The 23,891-nt window shown below is 29.2% G+C and overlaps 1 protein-coding gene across 2 annotated transcripts; it reads right to left on the bottom strand.

The window, feature by feature from the left end:
* Positions 1–748: 748 nt before the first annotated feature.
* AST56 (STAS domain / Sulfate transporter family) lies at positions 749–5,889 on the bottom strand. Of its 2 annotated transcripts, XM_088123512.1 has the most exons (12): positions 5,411–5,886; positions 5,243–5,291; positions 4,932–5,139; positions 4,498–4,672; positions 4,310–4,375; positions 3,932–4,162; positions 3,716–3,842; positions 3,326–3,612; positions 2,046–2,239; positions 1,834–1,928; positions 1,177–1,253; positions 749–1,083 (listed from the first exon to the last, which is right to left on the bottom strand). In XM_088123512.1, exons 1-12 carry the CDS (start codon positions 5,795–5,797, stop codon positions 916–918), a joined length of 2,064 nt encoding a protein of 687 aa, XP_087979638.1. In that variant the 5' UTR covers positions 5,798–5,886; the 3' UTR covers positions 749–915. The 2 variants fall into 2 exon arrangements, with proteins under 2 accessions (XP_087979638.1, XP_087979637.1); XM_088123511.1 differs by having other exon boundaries at positions 749–1,253; positions 5,411–5,889.
* Positions 5,890–23,891: the final 18,002 nt, after the last annotated feature.

The raw sequence follows: 23,891 nt of genomic DNA on the forward strand, positions 1-23,891 counted from the left end.
TTAAAGATCATTCATTGAACTTCTAAAATTATAAGGACCCAATTGAAACTAGGTTTAAATGGATCAACGGTGTGCTTTAACCATATTATTATTAGCTTAAATATTTTTTATTGTTCATGTCATTATTTAATGGTTAAATTTTCTATTTTACCATTTTATTTGATGTCAAATTAAGCATATTTTAGTGGTTAAAGTCATTTTTTAAAATGTAGATTCGAGTTTTCAGTTCATAATATAATATTTTTAAAAAATGTGTATTTAATTTTAATTGAGTCATTACCGTTTGAAATGTTTTAATTTAGTTTATATAATTTGATTAAATCTCTCCAAACAAATGAAAAAACAAAAGAACACTCTCTCGAACCAATCATTGTTACTATAAGAGGTTACAATTTTCTTGCATGATACATACTTTTTCAAAAATGCCGTATAAATTGAAAATTTTGGCCTCATTATTACGAATTTATGAGGTGAATTTATAATTTGCGTTAATAATAATAGAGAGAAGATCATTCGTTGAACTGTACTCATGTTTAGCTGATCAACCTTTATCATTAATTAATAACCTAATGTATAATCAATCCATCAAATTTGTAATTAATAAAAAAACACGTCTTAATGCATTTAGATAATTTCTCATCAATATCAATATTGTTCAATAATGACAAAAACTATCAATAATATTTAATCGTACAAAAATTAAAACTAAACTTTTAAAAGTATAAAAACAAATTGACGCAAACCGATGGAAAAGAAGCTAATACATATCATTGATATATTTCTAGTGTCGTATTCGAGTATATATATAATACTCAAATATTTATATGTGTATATATATATATATATATACATATTGAGACCAAATCACTTGTGATCAAAAGTGTGAAGTTTTGTTAAACTTGGAAACATGATCTCTCAATTCACAATGACTTTGGTAACTAGAGAAGGCAATTTGGATGCATTTTCAAGGCATGAATCCACAGCTTCACCAACTGATAGGAAGATCCTTCCTTCAATTCTTTCCACAAAGTTGGTTTTTTTTAGTTTGTGAATCACTTCCCATTTTGGACATGCTATTGTTAGCTGCAAAAAATTCATTGTTGTTTCTTTGTCAGAGCACAAAGAAACCAATAAATTCATGCAAAGAGTCTGTGATTGACGTTTTGGTTCGCTTACTCGTATGTCGTTCAATAATAATTTTTTGTGAAGTTCCTCTAAAGCAATGATTCCTGATGTGTCGATATTCATAACATCTGGATGAGAAGAAAGACGATAAGCCAATTGCCATTTTTTGTCGTGGCAAGTAAATAATTTATTTGAAATACTTTATTATCTTCGAAAAAGAAAGCATTCTATTTTTCCTAAAAAGAATTAAGTCATTCTATTTTAAAAATTGATATTATGAAAATGACTATGAAACAAACATAACCTAATTCACTAAAACTCTATCTGATATTGATTTTGTTTTTTTGAGATGTCTTCTACTTTTAGTTTTCAGTTTTTAAAAGTTATGCTTTCTTTTTTAGTAAAATTTTCACCTCTCTTTATTTAAATTCTTAGTTTCAAATTTAAAAAGAAAAACAAGTTTTTTTGAAAACTATTTCTTTTATTTTCAAAATTTGATCCAGATTTTTAAAATATTTATAAAAAAGTATATAACAAAACCAAATAAGACATGAAAGTAATGTTTCTAAGCTTAATGTTTATATCTAGGATTATTAAGCGGGCCTAAAAAGTAATTTTCACCTAGGCTTAATTTTCAAAAAAATAAAACTAAAAATAAAAGAATTATTATCAAAAGCAACCTTCTTAAATTAGAAAAGATCAACTTACTGCACATGTCAACAACTACTTGTTTTGGTTGCTCTTTTGTTGTTTCTTCAACATCATCATCATTATCTTGATCTGCTTCTACCAATCTCATTATCCTGATAGGAAAATCATTCAAAGAAAGCCCCATTTCTCACATAAACTTTCAGTTGCAAACTTTGAGGAAACTTAAAAAAAAAAAAAGGAAAAAAATAAACTCATTAGCTTATATAAACCTCTCTTTGATGAAACTGGCATTGGCAAAACAAAGCAAGCCAGAGTTTATTCTGATAATGGAGATTCCTTGAGTTTTCATGGCCATTGGGAATTGCTTCATGTTGCAAAATATGTCACTTCTTGGCAGCCTTCCCACCTCTTCTGTGGCTGGTCGGATTGAGATCAACAATATCTTTGCAAATGAAATTCCCACCTTCAAAATTCAAATCAAAACACTCTTCTTTTAGTTTGTTTTCAATATCGATCGCATTAGTTACTCGATCATAATTTTTGACAACAAAAGTAGGAAATTATTTCGAAAATTAGCTTTCGTTAACACAAACTTAGATTCCCTATCTGCATTCGAGGTCTTTTAGTAGGGTCGAGTCTTACCAATATCCTCATTAGTATGAAGCTTTTGGGTAGAGTTAAAAAGTAAAAATTATGCACATCTATGTCTAAATTCAACGATATCATATACTGTAATAAGAATATTGAGAAAATGGTTATTCCTAAGTAATGCAAGAGCTGTTTGAGATCCTAAATTAGCAACAAGTTGGCAAGCAAGCAATGGCTTCTAAATAAGGAATAAAGCATAAGAGAACCACAGCCAGTTTAGAGAGTCAAAGAGAATATAGAAAATAAAAAGGAAACTTAATCAATCTTCTTGGAATATATGATTGAATGTCCAAATCATACAGTGCAAAAACACTATTTTATTCACTTAGCCTTAACCTAAGCATTTTGTATGCATGTCCTTTTAAAACACAACTCAAGTACTAATAAAAAATTTAACTTACTTAACTCACGAGATATGTCTCGTTAGGTATGGCGTTAAGTTCCAAATCCACAAGTGAAGAGTACTATAACCTATCGGCTTAAGCTTTTGAATTCAGTGGTGATTTATAATTGGTTTAAGAACACAACCGAACAAAAAGTTCTTCAGTTCTCCCACTTTTTAGAACGAAAAGAATCGAATATAGTGTAAACCAACATCAAACTAGCTAATTCGGTTTGGATTTTCGGTCTTTTTTTTTTTCTCTTCTCTTCAGTTTGGTGTACACTGTTATTAGGTTTGTAAGGGGAGCAAACAAAGTCTCATATTGGCTACGGAAGATATTGATCCATGGTATATAAGAGAGGACAATTATTTCCTAAGAAACCTTTTGGGTGAAATCAAAAGCAAAGTCGTGAGGGTTATGCTCAATACGGACAATATCATATTATTGTGGAGATACTAAACGGTACGAGATATCGTTGTCCTTAAGAACTAACTATAACAAGTAAAGTGAGAGATTACCGCCACAATGAGACCAAATTCCACTGAATGAAACAAGACACCAAGGAAGGCGCCAAGGCAGGCTAGAAAATCAAGCTTGTCAACCTTCCAGATGTGGAGAGCTTCATTAATGTCAATGAGGCCAGGCAGTGCAGAGAGAATGATTGAAGCCAATATGGCCATTGGAGTGAAGTAGAGGAACCGCGTGAAGAACTGCAGCATCACCATCACTGTTACTGCCATCACAATATTTGACATCACACTCTCACATCCGGCACTAAAATTCACTGCTGTTCTTGAGAATGACCCTGCAAAGTTCAAAGCCAAACAAACAAACTTGCATTAGCAAAACACATCTCATTCTCCACAATCTGATTCTCAAGCTCCGGTCGGGAGATATCGAGTGCTAACCAGTGGCCAGGTAGCAAGAGGTTAGAGAGCCTGTTATGTTCATGAGGCCCATAGCAATCATCTCCTTGTTCCCATCAAGGTTGTAGCCTTTAATCGACGCGAAGGATCGGCCGACCGCTAAGGCTTCCTAAGGAGAAAACACACAAGATATGATCAGGGTGGAGCAAAGAAGGAAGATTAAAGTTTTTGATGTTGCTCATTGTGGGGAAACTCAACTGTGAGAGCAATAATGGAAGCAATGAGGCCAACTTTGGCAGCTATTCCAACAGTTGGGCTGTTGAATTGCAGCTGATGAATGGAGATTGGGTTTAGGCCTTCTTTAACTTGCTTCACAATCTTAACTCCATGTTTGTCAGCTCTTGATAGAAACACTATCAAAGTGGAGAGAATAACAGATATGAGAGGAGCAATGGCTGACACCCAGAACAGCTTCTTCTTCCTTCTGCCCTGCATTTCAACTCAAGGGATAGGAAAAAGATTCAATTTTTAAACCCAACTTGTGATATTTCAGTTCGGGAGGAAATGACACTACAGAAGTTCGAAAAGGCAATGGCAAAGAAGGGAGGAAGTTTTGGATTTGCTGTTGTTACTTACAATGAACCTGGCTACAAGGAGAAAGATCAGGAATGAGCAGCCAAGGACAATGTTCAAAGGGTACCACTGTAAAGAGGAAAAAAAAAACAAACAAAGAAGAGAGAGAGAAAAGGGTTAAGATTTTGAAGCTTTTAAGTTTGTTTTTTTCTTCTTCTCTGTTTTATCTTGGTATAAAACAGAGAACTTACAGGCTGGTGAACAGATTTCACAACAGATTCCAAAACCGAGACCAAATCAGTTTTTGTTGTGAAGTTGCTGATGGCCAGTAGACCTTTCATTTGCTGAAGACCAATGAGAATGGCTGCGCCAGCCATGAACCCAACAATGGCAGCATGAGAGAGAAAATCCACAAGAAAACCCAACCTGTGGAGATTTTCAGGTCGTAACCAATTAAATTTACCGCAACTCATTGGTTTAAGAGTTTTTAGATTTATAGCATCATAACCAAGGTCTTCCGTTCGAATCCCTATAATATTATTTCCTTTCTATTTAATATTAATAATCTTTTGTTGGACCTTATACTATGTTCTAGTGCCAAGACATTAAATTTATCACAACAAACAACTCCATTGCAGAAGAAAGAAAATAAACAAATTTGAACCGAAAGTGGGAAAAAGAATACCTCAATAGTCCAAATGCAGCTTGGAAAGTTCCTGCAAAGAAAGTAACAGTGAAAACAAGCCTTCTGTAGGCAACTGGGTCTGAAACAGGATCTTGAATTTCTTGAAGCATGGACGACAGAAGCAGAGAAACCACAGCCACTGGGCCAATGGCTATCTCTCTCGAGCTCCCCATTAATGCATAGATTAGAGGAGGAACAGCACTTGTGTCTGAAACTCAGAGAACCAGACATGTCAGAAACAGAGTCAGCAGTTTTAGCAGAAGTAAAAGGTAAAACAGAACAACAATACGAATGAAAAAACAGACACTCACATAGACCGAACTGAGGATCAAGCTTTGCCAAATTAGCATACCCAATACTCTGCAACAAAGGCAAAATGTCTCAAATTTGAAAAAAAAAAAAGGGGGAAAAATGCCAAAAAAGAAACCCATAAAGATGAGATTTTTTTTTTTTTTTTTTTTTGTGTTTTGGGAGTGTACCTGAGGGATGCTGAGACTGGCGAGTGTTAAACCAGCCATGAGGTCGTTTCTGAACTTGGAAGCTTTGTAATTTCTGCTCAAGCTGAGGATTGGAAGCGCTTTCTGCAGAAGGGAAACTGCGGTTTTGAAAATGTTCTGTTTTCCAGAGCTTGAAGAAGTGCTTTTCTTCTTCTTCTTCTTCGCCGTGGGGGCCTCTGTGCAACTGCGGGGAATGGCATTCTCTTTGACGGCGCCGACAATTTCTTCCCACAGAGTTGGAGGGTCGGGAGAATTGAGCAGCCATTGAGCGGTCTCTGCTCCGGCGCCGGCGCCGGCGCGGCTGTCTCCGACATTAAGATGGGTCTCTGTCATTTCGAGGGCCAAAGTTTCAGAAGGCAAAGAACCCATGTGGGATTCGTTTTGTTTTGAAGTGTTTGGGAGAACTTTGTGAGCTCTGTGTGTTGCCTTTTATTTGTCTCACAAAATTGTTCCTTCGTTCGTTACATTTATATCAATCCCAAAACTCTGTTGAAATTTCTTCTAAATCTCTCTCTCCAGTAACTGATTGTAGGAAAAATTATTGAACTCGCTAGAGTGTGACCCATTAATTATTATTTATTAGGTATAATAAATAAATAAATATTAGGTCTGAAAAAGCAATTTACCATATTGTTCTAAAAAAAAAACAAGTTTCTTTATTTGTAGAGTGCAATTTAGGTGGCATATTGCAAAAATAGACAAGACACTAATTCTAAAAAATCATCTCACGTATAATTGTTGAAATAGAGAAAAAATCATATTTAAATAAAAAAGAAAAGATGTTACAGCGTCAATTCAGTTTAATAAATAGACATCAATTACTTTTTTGAAAGTTTAATCTCTTAATAGTGTCATGATTTTTAGAGTATTTCTAAATATAGCAAAATTAATCAAACTATATCAATTATTCCTATTAATTGATCGATGGATGTATCAATGATTGTAGTTAATCAAATTACAAATTTAGTCAATGAACTTTTAAAATTATTAGGTTCATAAACTTTCAATTTCGTGTCTGATACTCATTTATAAATACGTTTTAAAAACATGTACTCGTTAAAATTTTCTTAAAAGTTTAATTCAAATTATGGTAATTGGATTTAATTTAAATTAAAAAAAATATTGAATGAAATCGACAGTTTAGGAGTCAAAATTATGCATGTGACTCCTAGACATTCTGAAAAACTAGCTCAAAGAACAAAGTTGTTTTTAGCTAAATTAAAATAAGGTTTCTATTAAAGTTATGAATATGAAAAATTAGCTAATTAAATCATCCGTAGCTTCGAATCTTTCACCTTGTATTATATTCTAAAATAAAAATTTCTAAGAACAATCTTAGTATAAAATATGAGAAGAAATAAAGTCAACAATATCAATTATATGGTCATTTGTGAAAAAAAAACCATTAAAAAAATATAAAAATAAACATGTAAGCTTTTGAGTCGAGTGAGTGATTTATTCATCCTTAACGATGTTAGAAAGAATCGATATGTATATAAATAAAAATATGATATCTTTAACGAATAGTAAAAATATTTATCAAATTTGCAAATATATAACAACAATTTTTTAGTTTTGTAAGTATCATAGAAAAAAATTTAATCAGATTTTCAATTTTTTTTTGTTATTACAATATTTTTGCCTTTGCGTTACAATATACTTCGTATTCGGTATATTGACGATATTATTGATATACGTAATATGAAATATATAACTTATAAAATTGATATATTTCATTTTAGGTTTATCACCGATCAATTATATCACCCAGTGACACTAAATATATCAATGATATATATTATATTTTAGGTATTAGTATACATATATAATATAAAACATATCATTGATATATTTGATATTAGATATATCAATGCAAAGGATATTTTTCTATTTTTTCGTTTTGGTTCAACCTTTATATTTTTTTTCCTATATTTTCAAATTGGAAAACAGTTGCTATATTTGAAATTTACTATTAATTCTTTTTTTTTGGCTATACTTTCCAGCTACCCAAAAAAATGTTAAAAATAAATTTCAAGATTAAAATATATTTATATATTTTACATAATATTCTATATGAAATAATATAACCATTTTTAGTCATAAGGATTTAAAAATACCATTTGATGAGGAAAGTATTTATTTTATTACTTTATATAAATGCATATTTCACGGATATATAAATAAATAGACATAACATATCCGTTTTTTTCTTTATTTATAGTATTACTTCACAAATTAAGAAAAAGAGATTCAATCCTATAAGATTTCTTTAAAGTTGTGTGGTTAATACAATTATATATACCAACTTATTGAAAATAGTTGACATAATTAACACTTAATAATCTTTTGAGTCAACTCGATAAATTTTAACGATTCCTATAATTGTACTACAATATTATCGATGTGCATTGTTTAAGCTGTAGTGTTCAACTTTAGTTATATTTAATTCAAACTATTTTTTTTTTGTTTTTTTCATCGTAAGGTTTTATATATTATTTAAGTAGGGATAGAGACAAAAAGACATTATATTTGAGATGGGAATATGGAGCAAAAGAAGATCAAAGATAGTCACATTACATCTAGATTTTTAATTAATATACAAATCACTACAAAACCATCAATTAATTTTTGACCATATTTTCTCAAAGATATATTTAAAATTGCACTAGATAATATATGCACTAGTAAACATGTACAGTGTTCCCTCTCAAATCATGGAATAAGTGAAGAAGTTAGATGAATACTGACAAAAAATTAAAAAGAAAAAGAGGACGAGTACTCATAGACAGGGGCGAGATCATAATTTTTTTTAAACCTAAAAAATCTTTAAGAATTTTATAAAATTACAACAAATTGTTGAAAGAGTTCAAATCTCATGGTGGCCACTTACTTAAAATTTAATATTCTATATGTTTCCTCGAGAACTAAAATGTAGTAAGACCAGACGATTGTCCCTTAAGATCAGTCAAGTTGTACGTAAGTTGATCCAGACACCCACAAATTAAAAAAAAAATAAAGAGAAACTATCCTCTCCTTATTTGTTTTATTGTGTTTATATTTGAGAGATTACCTTTTATTTTTATTTTTTTAAAAATGTATCTTTCATTATTAAAAAATATAAGATCGAGCTTTCCAGCCATATCGTGTAGGAGCACTCGATCGAAAAAGTGTCGAAAAAGTGTAGTATAGCTTTTGAGAACTATACTACGTACTACATGCAATAGATGTTTGAATGGAATGCTGTTCTGAATGTTTGGTGTTTGGCAATAAGCCACTCACCACCATTGATAGCTGAAATAATGGCTATACACCATTAATAAATTCCTTTCTTATTTTCAACTCATTTATATCCATTGTTTCAAAAATATATATATATATATATATATATATATATATATACATTCTTTTTCTTTTTAATTTCTTCTCTTTTCTTCTTCCTTTATATTTTTTTCTACTTCTACACAATTGATAGGTGAGATTAAGATGAAAATAAATATCTTATGCCATTTGGTAATTTAATTATTTTTTTATTTTTATAAAATTTTCAGAAATAATATCTATATAGATCGGCGTTAGAAATCTTAGTTATTTGTGATACTGTACAAGCTAGACGGTCGACCAAAATTGTTTTGGGAAGAAAAATTAAGTTTAAGGATTTCTTTTTATCTATATATCTATAATTTAATATTGTCTCCTAACTTTAGGTTAAAAAAATTGTGAATGAATGGTCAATTTGATGATTAATTGTATGTATTGTAAAAACTAACCATCAGGGTGGCTGTTGTTTCAAAAAAAAAAAAAAAAATCTGAAGAGTTTAGGGTAAAGTGGGAGGAAATGCTATAAAAAAAAAGCGAGAGAAAATGGGTTCAAACCCCGTGGTGGCTAACTTACCTAGGGAATTAATTTCAATGGGTTTCAAGTACAATTTTCTTGTCAATCCGAGCATAGTTTAATAGATAATATAATCATTATTTTATTTGAAGTCGAAGGTTGAATCTCCCCATGCTTAATATTTACAAAACAATCAACCAAAATCTGATATGGGAAGAAAATCAAAGAAGAAAAGAAAAAATCTGATACATGAAGAAATGAAATTTAAGGGTTTTTTCTTTCTTCTTCAATAATATCTATAATTTAAAACCATTTTAAGTTTGGAAGAGAATAATCTATATTGTCTATTTTTTAATAAGATCAGAGAATCTATAGTGATTAAATTGAAAATGATCCTCACTACACAATTTGATACGATAAATTTTGTCTTATGCTATAAAAACATTGTTTTTGTCTATGATCTTATAAATTTGATATTGATATTTGTGCCTTTGTATGTCCATTGAATTCTTTCCAAGCAAGAATCAATGGCTAATTCTTTCTAACTTCTCGAGAATGTGAGAACCTTCAAGAACAAATCTTAATTATAAAATGCAAAATAATCATGGCTCTTAGAATTTATACCTATGTATATTCTTTCTTTTCTTCAGATATAATTAAGAAAGACTTTATTAGCTAGAAAAAGCCTCGTGAACGGTCTTTAAGGATAGCTTGGATAGCTTAGAACCTCAAAGAATAACTTTGAAAGGGCCCGACTCCTCGGTAATGAAAAAATAAAAAAAAAATCCTCGTGAACTACCCTCAAGGATTTGTCGTCTTCTACTACTGTTCAAAAAGCCTATATTGATATAGAAAATTTTGTCAAAGAATCAGCAACTACGTTTAGTGAGAGTGTCTATATATATTCTACGACATTAAGGTTTGGTCTAAAATTGAGAGAAAAGCCTACGTAGACATTTCAAGATGCTTTCTCCATCCTTAATTTTTTAAAACTTTATTTACATTTTTTATATATGTGTTCATTTTTTCAATCAAACCCTTAATGTTACTAAACGTAAAAAGAAAAAAAAATTACATGTGAATTTAGATTTGAGGTCATCCTTGGTTAGTATAATAACATTTTAATGAGTTAATTTTTTATAACACTGAGTCGTTTGTAATTTAGTAATTACTATAGGTCAATATCAATGCCCAAAGGATAACTTGGGTGGCTTGGTGCTTCAATGAATATCTTTGAGGTCTTGTCAAGTCACCATGTGGAATGCAATCCCACCAAATAATAACTCCTTGCGTATGTACGGGTATAGTGCGCTGAGGTTGATCATCGATTTTGGGTGCTGATATAGCCCTAAGGCTTTTTCCTAATTGTTATCAATAAAGTCTTATTTCCAAATATACTTAGTCAAGATGATCATCACATTTGCACCAAGATTATAATTATTGAAAAATCATGGACATGTTTGATAATAATTTTGGACCGCTTTTGCCAGATTCTAAAAATCACTTGTACATTATGGTAAGATATTACTATTTTGAACAAAATTAATTTTAGCAGTGATGATAAAATCACTTCCAAATATATTCTAATATTTTAGAATGACGTATTAGAATTCAGAGTTTAGAAAATGCCATAGGTCTAAAATCACCCCAACTATGTTATATATACTATAAGAATGGACATAATGAAATGGGAAATCATTTGCGTGAACAAAAAGCAGAAAATTGACTTTTAAAAATGGATGGATGGAAATAAATTTTATCCTCCCATCTCTCTTTGTCCACTAGAGATGTATGGCAGGCCATTCAAATTTAGTTTCTTTGTGATATTTTGATAATTTATCCTTAATTTTTTTTTTTATCTCCGATATTGTCTAGCTTAAATTTAATTAAACTTTTACGTCAACTATACATGGTTGGAAAGAGTGTTTGGAGAGAGTTGAGTTTCAAAGAAAGAATATATATGATTAAGACCATGGTCCCGATTGTTATATGATTATGATAGTGTTTATTTTGGAGTTTTGCTCTTGTCAACTATAAAAAGTTGGAGAATATGAAAGAAGTTTGGTAATGTGAAATAAGAGTGTATATATATATTGTTTTTAATTAATTTGGGATGCCAAAATATTTTGATTCCTTTATTTTTATATTATATGGTATTATCACTTTTAAAGGAGTAACAAAAATGGTTTTAACCCATTAAAATCATTTTTTATTTCTCCTGTTGTAGGATATTAATATTCATGAGGTTCCATCTTATCAAAATCAGTTGACAATGAGAGTAGTAGCTCATGTCTATTATGAATTCTTGTTAGGTTTCTTATCTTTTCAATGTGGTATCTTTAACAACTTAAGACACACGCATGGAGTACTGCGCTTTATGAGTAAACATCTTAAAATTTACCAAAAGAAAAAAAAAAACTCGTTACCAATGAATGAAGATGTTACTTTTAAAACATGCTTGGGCTCATAAACTAGGATTTGTATAACCCTTGTTTGGATTTAGTTAAGAAGTTAAAACAACTTTGTACTATATATATTATTTGTTACTTATTAGAGGATAATTATAACGTATTAAATTAATAAAAGCTTAATAAATTATAAATTATTTTAAAATTTTAAGTGAGGTCCTAAATTCTAGATTCGTCGCAGTTTTAGAAGTAATTAATCAATTTTTATACAAATTACACAAACTCGTTATCATGATATCCACGTAATTTTATAAGTGCATGTAATTAATTAACTTTTTACAAATCATAAACATAGATTATTATAGATGACAAAAATCTAGATTTTGCATGATCCAAACATAACGTTACACCGACATTAGACTTTCGCTCATATAACCCCATAAATTGTTAGGATCCTTTCACTTCTAGTTGGAGGAATTGTAAGGTAAAGGTATGGTAATGGAGTATTGGTCCCAAACGGATGAGATTGGGGTTAAATCAAAGAGAGAATATATTCCAAAGCTATAGTTTGAGTCGGCTTCATGGTTTCGCCTCCCCAGTGGCTATGGTTTCTCCACTTCTAGTGAAAGCAACAGGACACAAGCAGCCACAATGCAGGTGCAACTTTGTCATTGTGATAGTGCTTCACTCTCTCATCATTTTCAAACCTCTCTATCTTTCTTTCTCTCTCTCTCATGTGATCAAAGGGATCAAGGAAGCCCACCTTACATCTAGGATTTTTTAGTGCATGTTGATGTGACATTGAGTGTTTACAAACGAGCACGCGTCGATATACGATCTTGTATTTTAATGTTCGTCGTCTTGCCTTACTTTTTTGTTCCAAAAAGGTGATTTGTCGTTCGACTTGGTCAGGTTAGAAGTCAGCTGGTTTGAGGGACTCAGTTAAAATCTTGGTAGGAATACCCTGCACAAGGGAAGCAGACACTTTGACTTTATGACTTAGATGAGAGGCCGAGCTAGAATATAACGATACCTGTTACTGAAATGTGGTCTCTTATTTATAGGTTTATGGATATTGTGTAGTTTGACAAGTAGTTGGGGAGCAGGTGTACCGAACCGCGTGGGTAGTTGGGGAAAGCAGGTACACCTACTCGTTGGTCGCTAGCACGTGTGGTTGGAGGGCTTCCAACCATAGCTTCCTTTCGGATCGATTCTTTCTGGTCGTTAATTTTCGACCTTTTTGAACTGGAGCTTGATAAGTCTTGAATTTTAGGAAACAGTGTTTACAAATTGTGCATGTTTAGTGTCTTCTGAAATTAAATACATATGTTTCATGCATTGAATCCGGTATAAATGGGACTATTTCTTAGGAAAGACTTGTACACTTGGTTTTGGATAAATAGATGGAATCATGAGGAAATATATATGTTTTATAGGGAAAAAAGAAGAAAAAAGCAGCAATGCACCTGCTGCAGATGACACAGAGGCTATCTTAAAGATAGCAGCGATGCGTCTGGCGCATCGCCAACACTCCAGAAACTTCAGCAATGCGTCTGGCGCATTCTCCACCTACAAATAAGGGCTTTTGTTGACCGAGCAGTTGGAAGAAATCTCAACCCATCCCTTGATCCGTGCAACCAAATGCTGTTAAAGCCCCATTGTAGCTCCTCCACTCAAATACCCAAGATTTTCTCCACCAACTTGCAATGTTTAGCTTATAAATACCAAGTTTCATCAAGCTTCAAAGGGGATCTCACTTGACATTTAAAATTCCAGCTTGTTTCCTCTCTAGAATTTACATTTCTAGAATTTGTTTTGTCTTTAATTTTGCTCAACATTCCTTGAATTATTTTTATTGCAATTCCTTTTGTTGTTATCATTTTCTTTAGATTTTGGTTCTCGATTTTAATTTAGCTATGGTAATTACTTCTTAAATTCAATATGATATTTTATTTCAATCCACTTCTTATTATTTCTATTTTTCATGTTTTTATGAGTAGCTAATTTGTTTTTCCAACCCTCTTACGAATGACTTAGTTCCCATCATTTTAATTACATCTATCAGATAGCATGGCGTTTACGCTCAAATTGCTTATCTTGATTGAGTTAATTAATCTAGTTGATTTTACTTGCTGACCACTTGTTTAAATTACAACAGTTGAATTTAATTCTGAAAAGGTTAGAGTCAACGGAGTTCATCAAGATAAAATGGGAAGTTACTTAGACATAAGAACTTAAACAAGATCCTAGACATAGGCTCTCTTACCCATTAAACGTAAGTTAGAGTTTTAATTACTTAGGATTCTTCTAGTATTTTACAGACATGTTTTAAATACTGGCTTAATCTTCTAAACAAACCAAAAGCGGTATGGAATAGGAGTTGAACTAGTTTGCAATTAGAGAGTAAATTTAGTGTGAGATTCTGATAGGTGTAATTTAATTCTCTTCGAACTAGTCAGTAGTATGAGGGTTGGTTTCAAAATTCTATTATTTTCGTGTGTTTTTCGTGTTCAACCAATCTCACCAATTTTTATCACAAACTCGATTGCTCATTCCAACAATTTGCAAAATCAATTTTAAAAGAAAACTAGTCCTTGTGGAGACGAACTTGGAATATTTTCAGATTATTACTTGTGACAGTGTGCACTTGCACTCGTCCCTCTTGCTATTAAGCAGAGGCGCAATAGAGTTGCAGGCACCGATTCACTCCCTAACGTGGCACAATTATCATCATTTCCAGCATCAATATATATAGTTTAATCATGTCTCTACTCAACCATATAAAGTAAGTCAAAAGATTCCTAACAAATCTATTACTGTCACCTGTAATATAGAACTTATCTCAAACACGCACATCCCTCCTCCCAAATTGATGGCATTTATTTTTCATTTTGACTCGTGCAAAAGTGAAGTAGATCAATCTTTCTATAGGAATTAATTTGGAAAAATCAAGTCATCATCTTGTGGATAAATCATCAAGTTTAATTTTGATATAGATAGTATGAACTAAATCTATCCTAGGTAAACATTATCAAATTATATTGAATATCTCGTCAACCTGAACATAATTTCATGTTAAGGTATTAGTAACCAATGGGTTGAAAGTTTCAAAGTCCTCCTCACCTTTACATTTATAGTGCTATTATTCTTAAAAATATATATATATTAACAAATTTGCATTAAATATCTTCCAAATTCGCTCGTTTTTATTCAAATATTCGTTATGCCCTTTGTTTATAATCTCTATTGTTAACCCTATTTACAAATGATGACGTGGTATATTGTGTCTATTAAAATAATAATATTATTGACTAATTTTGCCAATATGATAGACAACGGATAGAAAGAAATGGACAACCCTAGCTATTTTGTCAAATAATCATATTTTACTTAATTCCTTACCAAAATACTCTCTTTTTAAAGCAATGTATCAATTTTTTTCATAGATCGTGCCACTTTATTTTGTCTCACACACTTCTTGCTTATCCTAAATGAGGATATATAGCTTGTTGTTCAAAAGCATGTTGTCACCATTTTAGTGCTCATGACAAAAAAAAAAGGCGTAATTGGCGTTGGAACTAAACAAGTAAAACAATATCGATAATTTTTATACAAAAATTAATGACCATCTAAAAGTAGACCCAACATAAAAAGTAACAGACCAAGATAGAATTCAAACCGCAACGCATATTATTCACGCAAAATTCAATCCATGCTAAGTTTATAGGGAGGGAGAGGTGAACAAATTTTCCTAAAGATTCCTTCTGTCTTTTTTGGTAATGAAAATCTGCCAAACCCTAATGCTTTATGGAAGTCAAATTTGGAATATCATGACTTTGTTAACAATGCTCAAAGAACATAAAGAAACCAACAAGGACAAAAGTGCCCCTGATCACCTCCAATATTCTTCTTCTTCTTCATTTTTTTCCTTGAGCTAACTGATTTAAAATTTTACACAAATGAGAAATTACCATAACCTATGGAAAGAACTTGCTGCTTTGCTTTTTTTGTGCAATCTTTTTCCAAGCCTTCAAACTTTGAATCTCTCCTGTTAAAATCAATCCATCATCATGCTCTCCCCACTATATATATCTTGTCAATATATCAATGCACCAATCATTTCCAATTTGAAATCTTATGTGCAAAAGGGTTATCTCTGCAAATTAAAATAATAATATTAAGGCTGATCTATTGGAATATTTATTTTTTAAGTACTTTTTCAATAAAAGTAGCAAAAATCAAAAAGCAAAAACAATAGTTTGTTTTGTTTTGTATTTGAGGTGAAAGAGAGGTAAATATCCATGAATTGAAATTACCACTTAGCCTGTCATTCTCTACAATGGTTTGCAACCAACGAGTAGAATCATCTAAGAAAACAAAAATGCAGTTATAAAGTTTAGCCCAAAAGATCATATGTCACTTTTTTTTTTTTACTTCTACATATACGCATAAAAGGTATTGGAATGGAAAGAGTGAGCTAACTGAAAAAACAAATTTCACTCAAACCGATCATCCTCGATTATTGTTTGTATCCCGGTGAGATACTAAATTGCAGTTAAGGAATTAGATTCAACTCGAAGGTGAGTGATGCTTTTTGTGAAGCAAACACTGCTAAAAATTGTCAACAATTCAACCTGCAAAGGAGTATAGATTTTTATTTTTGTTAATAATGAGCTGTTTTTTCTTTAATGGTGGTTAGGACAAAGTGAGGAGTATTTTTCTCATTCTTTCATACTTTTATTCTCATAATTCTTTTATACATTTTTCCTTTGTTCTCATACTTCAAGAATTGTATTGATTAAGTTTGAGTGTGTAAGGTGACGTGATGATTTGTACCTCGAATGAATGCTTCTAGTGTGTAGTATAATAAAATAAATACATATATTTTATTCAAAAGTTAATTGAATGTATTCCCTCAAACCATTGAGATTTCTGTTTTTGAATTTTATTTTTAGATTTTAGTTTTTAAAAAACGAAAAATCATATATGTTTGGTAACTATTTTTGTTTTTTGCTTTTAGAAAATAAAAAACCAAACATATTTCATAATCATTTTCTTGTTTTCTAATTTTAAAAAGTTAGAGAGTTGAAAAGATACGTTAAAGGGAGAAAAAATCAATATAAAATAGAGATGACAATGGAATGTGGTAGGAGTCGAGAGTGTTGGCCTCCGTATGATCTTCCTACTTCCTAGTGGCAATTTCTAGTCTCCCTCCCATTATCTGATAGTTTGGGTATAGAATATTTGCGAGAAAAATTCTTGGTTGAGCTATTAATTATAATTATTTTTAGAATTTAAAAATAAAAAAAGAGTAGTAAATATATATAAATTATATTATTATTTACTCGTATAAAAAATTAATTTTAAAAAGTATTTAATATTTTATTCATTAATTTAGTAAAATAGTTAATAAACTATGTATTTGTTATTAAAAATTTTGAATTAGAGACGAGGTTGTTGAGACATGGTGGAAAATGCATTACCTGTTTTTGGAGTATGCACTCGGTTCTACGGGAATTTTTGTCATCCTTATTGCAGAGACAGGAAAATAAAAGTTTAAAAAGATTAAAAAAAGGTACTTTTAAAGAGAATTTTTCGAGAGTAAATTTAGAGAAATAAATAAATAAAAATTAGAGAGAAAAACAAAAGTTAGAAAAGAAAAGAGTGAAAGAAAAGTTAAAGATAAAAGGAGAAATTTTAGAGAATTTAATAAAGTTCAAGGAAAAAGACAGGTTAGAAAAAGAAAGAAAAATGATTGAAGGAGTTTTAGCTAGAAATTTTTTGAGATATATTTGTTAGAAAAAATAAAAGAAAATAATAAAAGTTATAGTGAAAATTTTTTAAATAGAAAAAATTTTGATAGAGAAAAGCTTAAGAATATATTTACTAGAGAAAAAATATATTGGAAAGAGAAGAAAAGTTATAAAAGTAAAAAATTTGAGAGAGAGAAAAAAGTTTTGGACAATATAGAAAAATTAAAGTAATATGTAAAAATAAAAAGAAATAAATAAAAATATATAGAGATGACAATTTTGTTGAGAGAGAAATAATAGTAAATATTTGAGAGATAAATATTTTAGAGAGAGAAAAATAAATTTTTAAAGATAAAAATTTAGATATTTTTAGAATGAGAAAGATTTTTGTTAAAGAAAAATATGTCAAAACGAAGGTATGAGCATTAGAAAAAGAATTGAAATCGAAAAACATAAATCTATTTCTATAAAAAGTTTAGATATAATTAAAATTGAATTGATTACTAAATAAGTCTGTTTTTAAAAAATAAACAATAGAAAATAAAATAATTATAAAATACGACCTTTAAAAAATTAAGAATAAATTAATCTGTATTTTTTGCATTTAGAATATAATTGTTGTATTTACAAAAATAAATAGATTAAATTATCATAATCGTCACCTTACCAAAACTAAAATATATGTAATTACCTCCACTAAGTCAAAATTTTAATCCTCCATCCCATCGTTAACAATATCCAAAATACAAGACTAAAGATAACATGTCTAAGTTTTTCTTGGATAACACACATATGACTATTTCAAAAAGCAATTTCAAAAAATGACCGAAACAAATTTGAGTTTTGAAGAATTGCCAACTAAAAATAGGAAGATGACTTCTTACTTTTTTAAGTACTAAATTACCCCTTCCTAATCACGTATTCTTCATTTCCTTTTCTATAGGAGAATCTCAATTATATATTTCTCCCTAATTTAAAATCTAAAATAAAATTTAACCAATAAAATACCTATTAAAATCTAGCAAAATTTTGAAAGAATAGGTAATACAAAATATAATTATAAATAGAAATACTAATAATCAAATACGATGAACAAATTCGATGAACAGATGAACAAATACGATGTATTTTTGTGTTGATACCAAATAAACAAATACAATGTGTTTTGCATGTACCTTCTAAATTATCAATTGAAGAAATTCAAAGCATATAACAAAAATTTCTCTGGCATTATTCTCTGAATTTGTGTTTGAAATTTAAAAATAGAAAACAAATCTGTTTTGAGAGGAAAAATACATCCAAAGAAAGTAGGCAAATTGAACCAGATTAATAATATATTAAAAGAAAGTAGGCAAATTGAACCATTTTTACTTGCATCACTCTCCCTCCTCCTATGTCTTTGTCTCGTCCTACATTTGTCTTTCAGAATGTCGATATCTATCTCCTCCTACATTTGTCTTCAGAATGCCAATATCCCTTCGCCAATTTCACTTGTCGCCCGTCAACAGTTCCTTCATGGCATCTCCATCAACTTTGATCGTATTTCTCTTGTCTGTGAATTCTGTTTATATGTGTACATATATTTCCAAATATATTTAAAAATGGGATGGTTATTAGAATTTAGGAGAGAAATTGTAGCAACAAATTATGAGAGAGAATGTAGCAAAAAAAAAACAAAAAAAACTTTGAATTTAGGAGAAAGAGTAATATTTTATTTTAAATATAATAACGAAATATTAAGGATAAAATGGTTAAAATTAAATCTGTAAAATAGTCGAAAAAATACAAATAGACATTTTTAATAACAAAAACCTATTTCAGTCATTTTTCAAAACTAGCTGATAAATATGGACACCTGTTATAAATTCTCCATTTTTTCCTCATCTAATATGATTCAACACCAATTAAGCTTCCTAATGTGCTTTCTCAAAAGATCCATTAACTATTCCCTTCTCCCTTGGCCCATTAACCAAAAGAAGAAAAAGTGAATCTACCTTGCAAAAAAATAAATGATAAAAGATAAAAGAAGTGGTAAAGGAAAAAAAAAAGTGAATATTTTTAGTATAAATCATGGATGGTTACAGATTTTGCAACAAACCAATTATAACTTAACTGACACCTATTTTCGACTAAAAGATCGTGAGTTCGAATCTTTATCCTCACATGTTATACTAAAAAATCATAATTTTGATAAAATACTATATTAAAAGAGTAATGAAAAATATAAAATAAAATAAAATATAAATAAGTAAATAAATGGTTGATGCTGATTAATAATATATTGGTTACCCCTTTATAACAATGTCTAAATTATTTTGGGTCAATGAAACTATAATTTATAGTAATTGTTTTCACTATAAAGAAGCGTAGGCAAAAATAAAGTTCTTTTAATGGATTATATTATTTTTAAGTTTGAAAATATTCAATATTTTCTTTAGGTAAATTATGAATATAAATGGTCAAAAGGTAAGTTAAAAGTATAAATATGGTTAACGTATTAAAGGATATGGAAGGGAGTCATTTTTTACCCTTTGCCCACTCTCCAATCATAAAACTCCCAACATATCCTTTCATTCAATTATTTACGTATATTTCATTAGTTTCACCCTTATTAATCCTTAAAAAAAATGTACTTTGGTATAGATTAAATTTTATAAATTAAGTCCCTTAAATTTCATGCATAATATGATGTATTTTTTTAGTTCAAGGATCGTGGAAAAAAATACAAAATAATTATGGAGCGAAGAATCGAACAGTCAATCTTTAGGATGATAATGAGTATCTTGTTTATTGATCTAGACTCGAATTAGATTTTTTTTTTCCTGTCGAAGAAGGTTGAAATTAGATTATATCTATTTAATTCTTAAACTTAAGAAAAAGAATTAAAATTTGTCTATGTATTGTGGTTTATTCTTTTATTTGGTCTTTGTCATTAACATCATTAACCTATATATCTCATGCAATACCAATTAACTAAAACTTATCTAATTTATTTATTGCTCATATTAAACATTTTCTACTATTAAAGAAAACAAATATATGGTAGCAATTTGAAACTTTAATATAAAGAAAGAAGTATGGTGTTTAACTACTAAGTTAGGTTTATATTGCCGATGAGTCATTTTAATAACTTCAAAAAAAAATTAAAATGAAATAGAAACTTAAATATTTTTAATTAATTTTATTAAATTTGAATCAAATAGCAACTAATTAAGACATATGTATTCTTGACACTAAAAGTCTATTATTTTTTTTTTTTGTCAAAATACAGATAGAAAGTTTAACACGGAGAGAATATTAAACTAAATCAAACCAATTAAAATTTACAATAATAACAATATATATATATTTTTTCTTTAGTGAAAGCTACTGTACGTGAACGGCATTTCAACTGGTTGGCCCCTTTCCACATTAGATCGGAGAACATTTTCTTTCCATTTGGTTCGTTTACTTTATGAGAATGATAGGAAAGAAATTACAAATAATTGGAATAAAACCTACATTGATGTCTAGAAATTCTTCAGATGTTTCTCAAAAAGAATAGGAAAAAAAGGGAGAAATTCTTCGAACGTAACATATTTTTCTAGAAAATAACTTTAAAAAAAAAGACTGTACAGTGGAAATATATATATATATATATATATATTTTTTAATTTGGTTTAACTATCAAGATATATACTAACTTACTAGTTACTCCCGGGAGATTTGGATAAGTAATTAAGATACATTTGATAATTATTTCGTTTTTTTTATAGTTTTACAAACTATATACTTGGTTTCTCACCATCTCTTTGTTAGGTTTCACCTTTACATTTGACTTCTTGGCCAAATTTCAAAATTTATGTTTTTTAGTTTTTTAGTTTTCCCAGCGATGACATAATAAAAAATATACAAGTTGATCGTAGTGTTCTTGGACTTAATTTTAAAAAAGAAAAAGAAAATTAAAAGCGAAATAATATTATTAAATACCAGTAGATCTCCCCAAGATGGGACAATGAGAATTAATATTCCTCACCCTCTCTAAAAACATCAAACAACCAGAAGGATAATTAATTTTTTTATGTGAATTAGAAAGAATTATTTTCATTTTTTTAGTAAAATTAATAATAGTTACAATGTGAACGAAAGAAAAAAAAATCATTCTTTCAAATAAAGATGATTTCTAATAATTTCTAAAGAGTTTCTATGGGAAAAACTCATTGGCTACGAGTCCACGTCATTTCTCTTAAGCCAAACAAAAATGGGGAATGGTCAAAGTTGAATAAATTGAACAAACCCTTTTTTTATTATTTTAACAAAGAAAAATCAAATTAAACCCATTTTAATATATTATTATTATTGACAAATAATCAACAAATTTTGATTTATTTTCAAGTTTAAAAATGAAGAAGATCTTCATCTGTCAAATGATATGTTAAAAATTAATATAATATAAACTTATCAACAAATGATTACATTATTGTTAATTTTCTAACTTTGAATTCAAAAGATTGACTTAAGAAGTCAAGATATTTGTATTTTCTATTTATACACATGCAATCTACTTGTAATGTAAATATATCAAGTATAAGAACGTATATCTGTAAAATGTTATATATTTCACATAAAAAGGTAAATTTTTTATCTTAGAAAAATGGTAAACTTTTTAAAAGCTAATATGTTTATACATATATACACATATATAAGAAGGTGCGATAAAATAAAGTATCTTTACATACAATATTTTGGAGAAAAATGTGCTTCTATTTTAATTTAAAATCTCATTGAAAGTTTATAAATTGTAAACTTGTAAAATTCTATGCATTTTATATAAAATTGATCGATGAAATTGAAGTGTAAATTATTGTTCATCTCTAGATTCTCTATCTCCCATTCCCATGTCTTGGAAAAAAAAAGTGAATTGGCAGCCGCAGGGAAGTCAAAAAAGTTCTGAAATGGTTTTGTATTTTTCAAAATAAAAATTTCGTGTTTGTACTTTTAAAAGATTCTTTCCCATTAGGTAACCTATTTTTTAGGGAAAAAAAATTAATTAATCAATAATATGTGAGATGGGGATCGAATTCACAACTTTTATTTTTAAGATATATGTCGATTACCGCTGAGCTATGTTAGCTTTGACAATTATTACTACTCTCAAAATCATAGAAAAATTAGATAATAACTTAGATATATATTTTATTTTGATCTCTAAAAACTTTCGTAACTATCTTATTTGGAGCCTTTCAAACATTTTAGGTTTTGAAATTTTTGCATAAAAAATAAAATTTACTTATTATTATTATTATTATTATTATTTTATCTAATTCGAATTTACGTGATAACTAGATGCCTCCAACAACAAAAAAGTATTTAAGACCACACATAGTAGATGATAAGGTTAGGGTTCCAAAACAAAACAAAAAAAAAAAAGTAAATAATTTTTAAATAATTGACAAAAAACTAAAAAGTAATAACAATAATTAATAGGTTAAATATATCTCATGATCCTTAATTTTTTTTTTTTGGGTAATTCTTAGTCTCAATTAGGTCATTTCAAGAGAAAAAATTGTTAAATATTTGTTATCAAGTATCACTAAATTATTATTATTTTAAAAAAATATATTTGGACATATGAAAATGCCAGAGGGATGTTACCGGCAAGAAATAGTTTCTTTTTGAAAACCTAATTCACCCATGAACAATATTTAAATATATCAAATATAATTTAAAATTTTAAACCAAAAAATTAAAAATTGAGAGGCTAAAACAAAATCTTTACCAATATAAAGACAAAAACAAGAAAGGTGCAAAAGTTGATAAATCAAAACAAAATTTTAGATCTAAATGTCTTAATTTAATATAATTTATTCAATCCAAATTATATCACAAGCAAATGTGAAAACAATTTTCCAAAAAAATCCTAAGTTTGCAATCACATAATTTGGTCCAGTTTTTCGGCCCCCAATTTGAAAAAAGCACAATAGTACAGACATTTGTTTTCTTTAGGGTTTTGCCCTAGCAAATCTATTGCATATTGGGATGTTCAATGCTCAAAGTTTTTCCTCAACTCAATAATTAAAAAAAAAAAAAGAGCACTGTATTTGACTTTAGAGGTTCAATTAATAATGCCAAAAATCAATTTGCTTATGGATTAACAAAGAATCAAGTATAATAGTTATGAAACTTATGGTATATAACAAATGTAATTCTCTTTGTTAAAAATTCTAATAGTAATATTCTTCAAAAAAGGAAAAAAAAAATGCCTAACAGTAATATAAAAGTGTCATTCCCAGCTTAGTGGTAATTGACACATCTCCTCTCTGGCCAAGAGGTCATAAGTTCGTATTTCCCTCCACCTGTTGTACTAAAGAAATACTAAAAACAAGGAAAAAATATAGTTAAATTATATGTTTAGTATTTATCTAATTTTGAATGTTGTGTGATTGCGTTTAATAGTTAAAAAGTATAATTACAACATTAAAAGTTAAGGA

The sequence above is a fragment of the Momordica charantia genome, assembly GCF_013281855.1.
Source record: "Momordica charantia cultivar OHB3-1 chromosome 4 unlocalized genomic scaffold, Mcharantia_2.0 BLBB01000004.1, whole genome shotgun sequence".
NCBI lineage: Eukaryota > Viridiplantae > Streptophyta > Magnoliopsida > Cucurbitales > Cucurbitaceae > Momordica > Momordica charantia.